Genomic DNA, 12,608 nt, shown 5'->3' on the forward strand with positions numbered 1-12,608 from the left:
CACAAAAACAGACAAAACAGACACCCCTCATTTTGTTTATGCTTCTTTGTTTATTATATTAAATAAACATAACTATATATAAAATTACATCTAAACGTATTAAAGTTTCGTTTCAAAGACGAGAGGACAGTAAATTTTGAAGACTCTGCCATAATCACGTTTTCCTCGGTTTTCCTCCGCTTTAAATCTCCCCAACCGGAAACTGAAGAGCATCCTTGCGTCAAATGCAGAACTTATGCGTGCATATAGCCTATATAACAGCTTCGAAGGGGTATCAGGCCGTGAGTGCAGTGACGCTCTGCGTGAGTGGTATTTACGACAGTAACGTTAAATACAAGTACTCCACAGCGACTCTAGGGGTCGCTGTTTGACAAAAACGGAATTCCTGCATAGTGTGCCTTTAATGATTGTCAAATATTGCTTGCTTGTTGTCAATCTTTTATTTTTACAAATACTTTTTTGATGCAAAAAACTCCATAAGCTAAACTCCAGAAACGTAATGTAGAGATCTGAAAATACATTTCATAACCCCTTTAAAGCTGGACCCCATGAGTTATTGACCATGCATATGACATGTGTAAAATATGTATAGCAAAACAAAACACGTGAACGTTTCTCAAAATATCTATGTGTCCGTCTAAGAAAAGTCACATGCATTTGGAATAAGAATTAACCCCTTGATGTAATTTTTACTTCTAAGTATAAATGCACTGAACGCACACACACACACACACACACACACACGTTGTTGTTTGTCTGTTTATGGTACCTGTGGACAAGGTGATGGCACTAAGCTTCACTCTATACAGGTTACTCCGCACTCTCCACTGTTGCATCATGGGATATCCCATGGCTTCACTGAACTGGGCATCTCCTGTAACACAAACATATATGATGTTGATTAATGTCCCAATTCTGCAACTTAAAAAGCTACATTTCAGACATAAACTGTTTCCATGAGAATTAGAGAGGTCTTCCTCAAGGAGGTATTTACTGAAAAGCTGAATCCTTCATTAAGACCCTATTGAAAAAGTAGTATGCTAAATTGCACTTGACGAAGTGTACTTCAAATCTTTAAACTGTACTTGCAGATTATTCTCTATATGTCAGAATCATTTGTTAACAAACTTGTATTCATTATTTCAATGAGCTCATTGTTTCTGCCTTAAACTATAACATTGTTTAAATTAATAAATTTTTAGCTAACTATGATTTGTATATGTACATTTCGGAAATATATAACCAAGACATTTACTTATGATAACAGATCACTCTAAATTATAATGTGGACTCATGCATTTTCTGTAAAGCTGCTTTGAAACTATGTGTATTGTGAAAAGCAGTATACAAATAAATGTGAATTGAATTGTATTATATATTGATTAAATTAAAGGCCACTTAAGTAAACTTAAAGAGAGTCTGTTTCTTAATACACTTAAGTAAACTTTTAAAAAGCATGCAATAGATGGGTTGAATTTTTAGCAATTCTGATTCTGATTATTGATTCCGATTTTTATCGACTTTCTGCAACAGAAACATTATGTTGCAGCTGAATACCATAAACAAAAAACAGCACCTTAAAGAACAACTAACTAATAAACTACTAACTCATTTTTATTCCAAACATTATTAAAGACAAGTATACAGTCAGGAATACAATAAGAACAAATAATCAAATTAGCAAAAGCACAAATACATACAATGAATGAACCAAGTTCAGAGATTGAAATCAAATATAAAATAACACTGCATTTTTTTCTTTCTATAAATAAAATATAGATTAATCCTTATTAAAGTTACAAAAGTTATTCAGTCAAGATTAGTGAGTGATTATCTTTTTAGTAATGACACAGACGGCATCAGATTTATTAAGCTGCTGTCACTTTAAGACCTGATGCATGGATCTAATATACTGTTACACATGCGTTTACTTTCTCAACTGTTTATGTTCACTTAAGACATACGAGACTGTGTTTACTAGGATATTTTGACATACTTTTGTTTACATTTGTTGTTCAAGCGCAAAAAAGATAATGGCCTCAAATGGCCTCAAAAGAGAACTCAATTCGGTATCCGTGCACTATATGAGAGGTGGCTTTTGTGCACACGCTCTGGATGTGCTCAGCACAGAAAACAGCACGCAAATGAATGCTTGAATGGTTAAAAAACAGATTCAATTGTGCACACAGAGATCGTTAAGTGGGATAGAAATTTAAATTTTATAACAAGTATCTGATTCCTGACCAGATAAGGTAGGTTAGGTAGATAGATGTGTGGGAAGGTTTCAAAAACACTTTCAAGTGAACTTTTGAAATTTGTATGGTGTGAGATGACAGCAGCACCCTCAAAACATCGCATCGGCCATATCACACTTCTATCTTCACATGCTGACAGACGCAATAATAGTTTAAATCTCATTAGGAACAGACCAGTGCTTTAAGTGGGCCGGTACGCACCGGTACAAAATTCACTGGAGGAAAACGTTCGCGTGGCCGTCTTCCGATTTGGAAGTCGCTCAAAAGGCTCTTTCGCGGTTGTGGCTTCAGTCGACTTCAGTGAGGCGCGGTGGTTTATGGGATGAGTAGTTCCTTCGCTCGGAAATGAAAATATGTACACAGTCTTGTTGTACCTTTGACTTTATTTGGATTTTCTCTTCGTTTTTTCACTCGAAATGATATGTTGTATGCTTATGAGTTCAGCTGTTGCTGGTTATCCTCAGACATGCTCTAAAACTCTTTAGATATGGTTTTTCCAAAACGTCAATGGGAGAAATTAATGGGAAATTTACTTTCGGCACCGAAGCTCTCTCGGGCTGTGGGCGGGACTGTGATGCTCTATATACCCAGACAATAACATTTAATTTTGTAAAATATTTTTTTTTTTTTTTTTTTTTTGCAAATGTAATTTTACTCTGTTTATTAATGTTTTTGCTCAACATTTGTGCATTTTTTTGGAGGATTTATGATATATTTTAAATTTCTATAAATAAATAAATATTTAAATAGGCTTTTTACAAAAAAAAAAGCATTTTATGTCAAATTCACTTTATAAAAGACCCAGATTTCTAACTTTCATTCATGGAGATAAACATGGATAATTTTACATGGTTTAATGTAAGATTTTTGGTCATTTTTTTGAAAATGCAGTTTTAAAATAAAATAATCACTTTAACCACTAGATGGCTATAGAGCTTCACTATATGCTATTTGCTATTTGACTAATCAAAATATATCTTTTCACAAGTTTTTCCAGTTGGATTCATATCCACATTTTGTACATTTTATTTATGTTCAGTAGCTCTTTCTACTGTAGCTCTTTCTAAGGGTATTTTTTCAATACCCTTTTGCACATTTTATTTATGTTCAGTAGCTCTTTCTACTGTAGCTCTTTCTAAGGGTATTTTTTCAATACCCTTTTGCACATTTTATTTATGTTCAGTAGCTCTTTCTAGCTAAAGCAAATCTACAAACTAATAAAAGGATTTATTATTTTTTATAAGGTTGACTGCTGTTTATATAAAACCCCTTAAATATAGTTGTTGTTACCTCAGGGGAGGAGGGGAGTCAGCAAAAAATAAATAAATAAATAATAATAGAGTACCGCCACCTCTTTTGGGCCACTTAAAGCACTGGAACAGATGCAGCAAAAAACTGAGAGCCGTAATCAGCATTAACAACTCTCCACTCTCAGTCCTGGAAAACACAAACTGTTATTAAATTAGCCACTTGTCATCGGAGCCCACATTTATGTGGAGTCCACATTAGAAAGAACTGGAGTGAAAACAAATAAATGAAAAGACAGCTCTGAATTGGGAGTTGTGATCAAAAGTGATATGAGTGGGGAAATGAAAGCTCTCTGCACTGCTGGTTTTCCTCTCATTGAGACAGAGAGCAGCCGTCCACTGAGCTGATGCTACGATTACTGTCAGTTCCTCACGCCATCTTCCATTTTAAAGGGGATTTATCATGAAAAACAGGAATTTACTAAATAATTGACAATTTTTTGACAAAAATAAACCTTGTCACATCCATGTTTTTAAAGTCACCATGAAATCAAAATTGACAATTCTTATTGTTTTATGGAATATTGCAGCATTTATTATAACTTGTCTGTGCACATCATTATTGTTTTAAACTCTGATTCAAGATTACGAGGAATATAAGTAACTTCCCCTTCCTCTTGCAGCATCTCTTCTCTTCTCTGATGACGAGGGCGGGGCTATAACCTGTCACTCACATGAGATCAGCCAATAGCAAGCCACAACCATCCAATCAATTCCCAACAGACAAAATCAAGCCCCGCCCTACATTTTTCCTTGTTCCAAAAGCCGTTTCATTCGGATATACATCACAATAAGGAAGAAAAGACGATCGCAACTCATCCTGACTTTAAAGGGACAGTGTGTACTTTTTTATGTATTTTAAAATTGCAAATCCTCGTCGCCAGAAAAGTCCTAAATAGATCGTAAAAGGAAATGTGACCGGAGATTACAAAAAAACACGAGTTAATGTCGGGATAGCTTTTTCCAGGTGGAAAGAGCTAATGCAGGAGAAAGATTTCAAAAGAGACGCTGAAGTCCTGCTTTCTTCGACAGGTAAGTCAATGTTACCATCTAGCTTTTTTTCATTGTTTGGTTGTGTACTTTATTTTATAGACAGATGAACATTTATAGTTAAAAGTTGATGATGATATCTAATGCACGTACTTCAGAAAATATAACGAATAAAGAAGGCATAACTACTTGACAATAGTTCATGTTTTTCACAGTCAGTAATTCATACTGTAACATTAGTTTGTTCGTTGTGTCAAGTTGCTGGTTGTTTGAAATAACAAACCTGTTCACCCGAAGGAACACTCGACGAAGTGCTATTAGAAGACATCCTGTTTTAGCTTTTTGGTACATAATGGCTACCGTAGATGCAACGCGCATTTGAAAAAGTGAGGCGCTGGAGAGCACAATTCGTTTGAATGCAAAATACATTTTCACCGCTAGATGGGAGAAATTCCTACACAATGTCTCTTTAACCTTTTTTCCCATTCTGTGTAGAACAGAGTTGTGAAAATGACAGCAATACAGAAGCCATCTGTTTAAGAACTATATAATTAATCACATACAGTCTTGTTTGTTTTCACCATCCATCTTATTAAAAACTAGATGCCAAGCCTGTATGAACTAATAGGCCTAATTCAATTAAAAGGAGTCACAGACATCTTCTCTTAACAACTGTATCTCACACGTTGTTTATATAACTAGCTTGTGACATTATAAGTGGACCTCAGAGGAAAGTCTGTGGAAGTGTAAATAGGATGCCTTTAAAGCACTGATCCCTCAGAGGACGTGATGAATGAGTTGACGATGAAGACTCACCTGAGAGCAGCTGCAGGTTAGGCAGAGGCTCTGACAAAACTCCCCGACACTGTTCTTCCACCGGCAGAGGAATCACCATCAACCCGTCGGCCAGCTGCGGGAAATCCTTGATGAAGTTATTATCCCTGAAATACAAGCATAAATCGGCGTAAAGCATCAGACAGATATTAGACAGGTGTGTTGCTGGTGAGTTAGAATCATTATCTTCCTGGTAACACTTTACTTGAAGGGGTGTGCATAAGACTGACATGACACCTTCATAACCATGACAGAGGTTTTATGCATGTTTACGACAACTGTCATTAAGTGTCATTCGCTCAATTATGACATTTTTAATGCAAATATGACATTGTTTGAGATGTCTTTGTTATGACATCTTGACATAAACCAATACATCATAACCTGTCAGAGTCTTTTCATGACAACTTGACATTACCAAGACAACATTGTCATAAATATGTCATAATCATGACATAGCAGAGTAATTATTAAACTTAAGAAACCACTTAGCTTTATGGGTTAACATTACATTAAACTGGTTGGTTTTGACATTGGCTGTCATGAGGCCATTATAACATTTTAATGACAAATTCAATTTGTACCACTGTCCTAAACATGCATTAACATTGTCATAAACATGCATCAACAAATGTGTCATGTCATGATTATGAAAGTGTCATGTTAGTCTTATGCACACCCCTTCAAGTAAAGTGCTACCCAAAAGTCTTTATTAAGACACAACCATGAAATATGATTTATAGCTATTCCTAGTTAGATGCAGGTTTCTCATTCCTGACAGCATTTTATTGGCCTGATGAATTTGCCCATTCAGTCCAAGATGATTCCTAAATATTTTAATCCATTTTCCAGAATAGAAAAACTTCATATCGACTAAAAGTCCAGAAAGCTAACAAACAGGGTCATGAAGAGATCATGAAAACGGACCCCAGCGGTGTAAAAATTGTCATCACATGCAAGGACAATTCAAAACAGTATAATGTTACAATGATGCGTTTGCTCTGACATGCATATGTCCTCATAATTCAAATCGCTATATAAACATACTAAACAAACTTTTACTATAATGTAAAAATGCAGAAAGATTTTAGCGTGGGTTATTATGGTTAGGGTTAGAGACTAGGGGATAGAAAATATGGGTGTACCTGTGTGTGTGTGTGTGTGTGTGTGTGTGTGTGTGTGTGTGTGTGTGTGAACAGCTGATCATCTTTGATTCAAATTGAGATGGCAGCTGAGTAAATGCCAGCTTATTGTTAGCCACCTGCGTGTCTTATTATAGTTATATTCTTTCACCCTCGTGATACTGAGAGACATTTTGAAAAGCATGCAGTGATTGTTATGGGATTTTCATCTTCTTGACAATGAAGTGTAATTAGCCTTCTATTGAATTCCCTCTCCAAACACTTCATCTATTTAATTGAGATTTCTACAAGAAACATCAATAGCAAACAACACTTTCATTAATATCAGTATGCAAAATATATGTCCTGAATGTATAAATCATTATAAAATTAGAAATGTTCCATAGCTGTTGTAAAATGCAAATAAACACCAGTGACGTCACTAATTATTATTATTTTTTTGCTCAAAGAAATGTATTTTTCTTAGTGTACAGAACATTTTAATAATCTAAAGAACTCTTCCATCTTCTTGTGGAGGAACATCTAATCCAAATCAAACTAAAGAAAAACTTCTTCCCAGACATTTCTCAAACTAGATCTGATGGACCAGTCCAGCCTCATATCAAGGCTTTCCTCAAGACACAAACAGGCAACGGGAAGACAATGATTCTTGGTATAAGTACAATATGCTAGAGTACTCAGTAAGCAAAGACTCTGCTATTTTGTTACGCTTGGAGACATTTCTATTTTTCAGTTGGCTCAGAATCAGTTTTCACATCCACAACTGGCTTTTCCAGATCGGAAGAAAGTCAATTTACATTATGAAATTGCTGAGTATGCATGTTTTCCACCTCTGAGCAGCATTAAACACTTTGAACTCTTCCATCTTCTTGTGGAGGAACATCTAATCCAAATCAAACTAAAGAAAAACCTTGATCTGTGGTTAATTCATATCCGTGTCAAGGGGCGACTGTGAAAGTGATCTGGAAGAGTGAATACTTATCACCCACCTTCACAATCTGAGCCTGTTTTCATTATTCATGTACAATAGTAAATAATCACAGATGTCTTCAAAAACCTGCTGCTAATTGAGTGTCATTATAATTACGGAGTGTCTATTTACACTAAGTGCAAATAGCCCACCTAGTTGGCTAAGGCTATTTACACTAACTCCAATATTTAAGGTTCAAATAGTATCTACCATATTTGCACTAAGTATAATTAGCATATAACTACTATTTACACTTAGTGAAAAGAAAATACTGCTGATTTCACTCAGTGTAAATAGCCTCTGCCTTATTATAATGTGGGCCCTTTGAAAAAAAGTGCATCTGAATGTGCAACTGATTTTAGTTCTATATGCTTCTTCCCAGACATTTCTCAAACTACACTCACCTAAAGAATTATTAGGGACACCTGTTCAATTTCTCATTAATGCAATTATCTAATCAACCAATCACATGGCAGTTGCTTCAATGCATTTAGGGGTGTGGTCCTGGTCAAGACAATCTCCTGAACTCCAAACTGAATGTCAGAATGGGAAAGAAAGGTGATTTAAAGGGGTCATATAATGCCATTTTTGTACAAGCTAATATGATTCTTTAGGGTCTAAATTAAAAGTTTGTAATATACTTTAATTAAAAATTCTCATTAGTATTGTAAGAAAACACTTATTTTACCTGGTCAAAAACAGCTCTGTTTTCAGCACGCCGTTTCAGTGCATATGACTTTAAATGATAATGAGCTTTGCTGACTCCGCCTCTCTGTTCTGTGTGTACACCGTTTGTAACACAATAACACAATAACCATAACGCGTTGTTCAGTATAAACGTGGGATTATGAATTATATTGAGAACGTCATACATAGAAAACATGCCGTAATGTACCCTGAGTGTAAACCTTAGACGCATTCATTGTGAAGCGTGCAGCTAGCGATTTGCAAAGATTAATATATTAATATAAAGTTTAATAAAACGTTACACTCACTTCCGTTCTTCTGGAGATTCAGCAGGAACACGAATATCTGGTAGCAGCTACCGATCCATTTTTCATGAGCAGCAGCTTAGCAAATCCAGCTTTATACTGATCCTCGTCTATAAAGCAGTCTGGTGAGAAATGATTCGCGCAAACATGAAAGGATTGACGTTGCTCGTGGGGAATATTCCCTTCGAAAACAAACTCAGCCACTGCGTCTTCAGCGGTTCGGATTTAGGAACATTAAAATGACTGTGTTCGTTATTACACCCAAGAACAGAACACCACAATCGCTTAGACGCCATTCTGCTCATAGACAGTGCTCCAGCATATCAACAATGACCGCGCCGGTCCGCGCAGACTATGATTGACAGCTCTCTCATGGAGCTGATCTCACCCGCGAGGGCGGGTCTGTGTTGAGACGCTCCTGTCAATCAACAATCGTGGGAGGGGCTTCCGAGCGTGTGACGTCACACGGTCGAACGGCTCGATTTGAGGCAGGGGAAAACATATAAGGAGATTAAAACATAACCACTGGATGGATTTTTATTAATATATGATGGTTGTGTACAGACACTGCCAACACACATTTCAGTACAATCAACTTGTAAAAGTGCATGCACCATTATATGACCCCTTTAAGCAATTTTGAGCGTGGCATGGTTGTTGGTGCCAGACGGGCCGCTCTGAGTATTTCACAATCTGCTCAGTTACTGGGATTTTCAGGCACAACCATTTCTAGGGTTTACAAAGAATGGTGTGAAAAGGGAAAAACATCCAGTATGCGGCAGTCCTGTGGGCGAAAATGCCTTGTTGATGCTAGAGGTCAGAGGAGAATGGGCCGACTGATTCAAGCTGATAGAAGAGCAACTTTGACTGAAATAACCACTCGTTACAACCGAGGTATGCAGCAAAGCATTTGTGAAGCCACAACACGCACAACCTTGAGGCGGATGGGCTACAACAGCAGAAGACCCCACCGGGTACCACTCATCTCCACTACAAATAGGAAAAAGAGGCTACAATTTGCAAGAGCTCACCAAAATTGTATAGTTGAAGACTGGAAAAATGTTGCCTGGTCTGATGAGTCTCGATTTCTGTTGAGACATTCAGATGGTAGAGTCCGAATTTGGCGTAAACAGAATGAGAACATGGATCCATCATGCCTTGTTACCACTGTGCAGGCTGGTGGTGGTGGTGTAATGGTGTGGGGGATGTTTTCTTGGCACACTTTAGGCCCCTAAGTGCCAAATTGGGCATCGTTTAAATGCCACGGCCTACCTGAGCATTGTTTCTGACCATGTCCATCCCTTTATGTCCACCATGTATGTACACATCCTCTGATGGCTACTTCCAGCAGGATAATGCACCATGTCACAAAGCTCGAATCATTTCAAATTGGTTTCTTGAACATGACAATGAGTTCACTGTACTAAAATGGCCCCCACAGTCACCAGATCTCAACCCAATAGAGCATCTTTGGGATGTGGTGGAACGGGAGCTTCGTGCCCTGGATGTGCATCCCACAAATCTCCATCAACTGCAAGATGCTATCCTATCAATATGGACTAACATTTCTAAAGAATGCTTTCAGCACCTTGTTGAATCAATGCCACGTAGAATTAAGGCAGTTCTGAAGGCGAAAGGGAGTCAAACACAGTATTAGTATGGTGTTCCTAATAATCCTTTAGGTGAGTGTAGATCTGATGGACCAGTCCAGCCTCATATCAAGGCTTTCCTCAAGACACAAACAGGCAACGGGAAGACAATGATTCTTGGTATAAGTACAATATGCTAGAGTACTCAGTAAGCAAAGACTCTGCTTTTTGTTACACTTGGAGACATTTCTATTTTTCAGTTGGCTCAGAATCAGTTTTCACATCCACAACTGGCTTTTCCAGATCGGAAGAAAGCCAATTTACATTATGAAATTGCTGAGTATGCATGTTTTCCACCTGTGAGCAGCATTAAACACTTTGTGTAAATAAACATAAATGCCATTTCAACCGTTAAAGTGTAAAGATGTTTTTTGTAGATGTTGACAAAAGCTTATCGGTAACAGTCTATAGTTTTCTGAGTGGTTGAAGTAATGTTAAATTTAATTATTTGACACAAAAGACTCTTAAAAATAAAGGTTCCAAATGAGTGTTTTGGAATCGATGTCATAGAAGAAGCAGTTTCGGTTCCTCAAAGAACCTTTCAGTCAACAGTTCTTAAAGCCTGGAACACACCAAGCTGACACCGACGAACTAGTGCTGATGAAAGCCGACTGTGTTGTCGCCTTGCGTCGGGGGAAAAGCTGCACTTGAACACACCGAGAGAACTACTGCCGACTGTCAGCTAGAACCGCGTTCTGCGCCGGCGTGTAAATGAGACAACTGTCTATTTCTGCAGATATATTCGTCTATATTCGTCATTCAAAAAGCGAAACCGACGCTGCAGATACACACCGTAAACAAAGCAGTGTGTGCTTACCGTTTTGAATATCAATCCTGCTAAACACTTTCTTTATTCCACTCCGCTCATGTTAATATTGAATTATACCATGGTCTGGGTGAATACTCGATTCTGATTGGCTGTAGGGTGTCCATTAAAAAGTGATAGAGGACACCTTGTAAAGGTAGTTCTGGTGAAACTGACTGTTTACCGTTCGAAATTAATAAATAAATGCGCTGGCTACATCAGCTGTGAGTAACCATAGCAACAGGCAGTCAAAGTATCCGATTGTATCAAAACAAATATCTAGTTAGCCGTTATACATAGCCTACTAATACAACAATGAGCGAAAAAAATTTAATAACTATGCCTACCTGTGTATTTTAATTATAGGTTAAAACTAAAGTGTAACGCCCATGGCTAGACAAGCCTAACTTAGATGGAAAAAAAATACGTTAACTTTCTGGCTCGTAAGTTAGCTAAACTGAAGGGTTCTCCGAGCTGAGCGGACTATAAATATCTCCGGTTGCTAAATAAACCGTCAGGCGTAACCAGGGAAACCAAGTTATTGTTTGTAAAAACTTTAGATTTCGATTGTAAAACTAATTAAAATATAAACTAATGTTTTAAAAATGTGTTATTTGGCAAGTGACCATGGTATAAGCGGGTTAATGCCCTTCGAGGTGTCCATTGTCTAGGTATTAATGGCCTCCGCTGCGCATCGGACGGTTCACGCCTCGCCGTCGTCCATCAATACCCTGACAATGGACACCTCGTCGGACATTAACCCTTACATATTTGCCAAGGAGCACTCGGTAAGATGACGTAACATAAGAACAGCTTTCTATCTGTAGAGTTTTGACTTCTTTGCTCACTGTTTTGCTATTATTCTCGTGCACTAAGCTGAACAGCCAATCAGAGTTCTCTCTTTCACCGACGGCCCGACGCCGATTCAACATGTCGAATCGGCCGGAAAAAAGCCGACGAGGACCAATTTCAGCCGACAGTGCGGAACACACTGAGAAGACTTAGTCGGCCGATGCACAAAAACTGGCCAACGGCCGACTGTGTTCCAGGCTTAAAAGAACCATTTTTTTCTTCGTGTGAAGAACATTCCTAAAATTCTTAAGAACCCTCTTCCATTATAAAGAACCTTTTGTGGAATGGAAAGGTTCCGTGGATGTTAAAGGTTCTTCATGGAACCATCAATGCCAATAAAGAACCTTTATTTTTAAGAGATAATTCTAAATCCATGCTCCAGGTGCCTTAGCGACTTAGTGAGAGCTGTGAATCTTGTTGAAACATATGCTTGAAATGCTCCAGTAGTACAAGCACAAGACCCTTTTGAGGACATGTGGAAAAAGGTAGAGGAACTTAAAACGTATTACTACAGTTTGGCATTTGACGCTATATGTGAGAGTTTTGTTTTATTGTTTTTGTCTTTTATTCCTTTTATTTTAGTCATGTTGGTTGTTTGCATTATTGATAAATGATATATGTGTATAGCACTTTGTTGAACACTTGTTGTTTTTTAAAAGTGCTATATAAATAAACTTTGACTTGAAACTTTTGAATTGAACTGTCTTCAAAATGCCAAGTTAGTTCGGAAAAAGTAGAAAAGAGGCAGAAGGTTACGTGAATCCGTAATTACTTTCTTATAGAGAAATCTTGGGTGACAAGGAAGCCTCTAG

General features: G+C 37.5%; 1 protein-coding gene across 1 annotated transcript in view; it reads right to left on the reverse strand.

The window, feature by feature from the left end:
- Positions 1-12,608, reverse strand: part of LOC130089428 (astrotactin-2-like) — a 482,727-nt gene that overhangs the window by 88,518 nt on the left and 381,601 nt on the right. Inside the window, exons 14-15 of the mRNA XM_056256733.1 lie at positions 5,369-5,493; positions 770-874 (exon numbers count right to left, since the gene is read on the reverse strand). Coding sequence (XP_056112708.1) covers positions 770-874; positions 5,369-5,493 — 230 coding nt within the window. The remainder of the gene's footprint in view (positions 1-769; positions 875-5,368; positions 5,494-12,608) is intronic.

The sequence above is a fragment of the Rhinichthys klamathensis genome, unplaced genomic scaffold (genome assembly GCF_029890125.1).
Source record: "Rhinichthys klamathensis goyatoka isolate OS25496 unplaced genomic scaffold, OSU_Roscu_1.1 h1tg000132l_1, whole genome shotgun sequence".
NCBI lineage: Eukaryota > Metazoa > Chordata > Actinopteri > Cypriniformes > Leuciscidae > Rhinichthys > Rhinichthys klamathensis.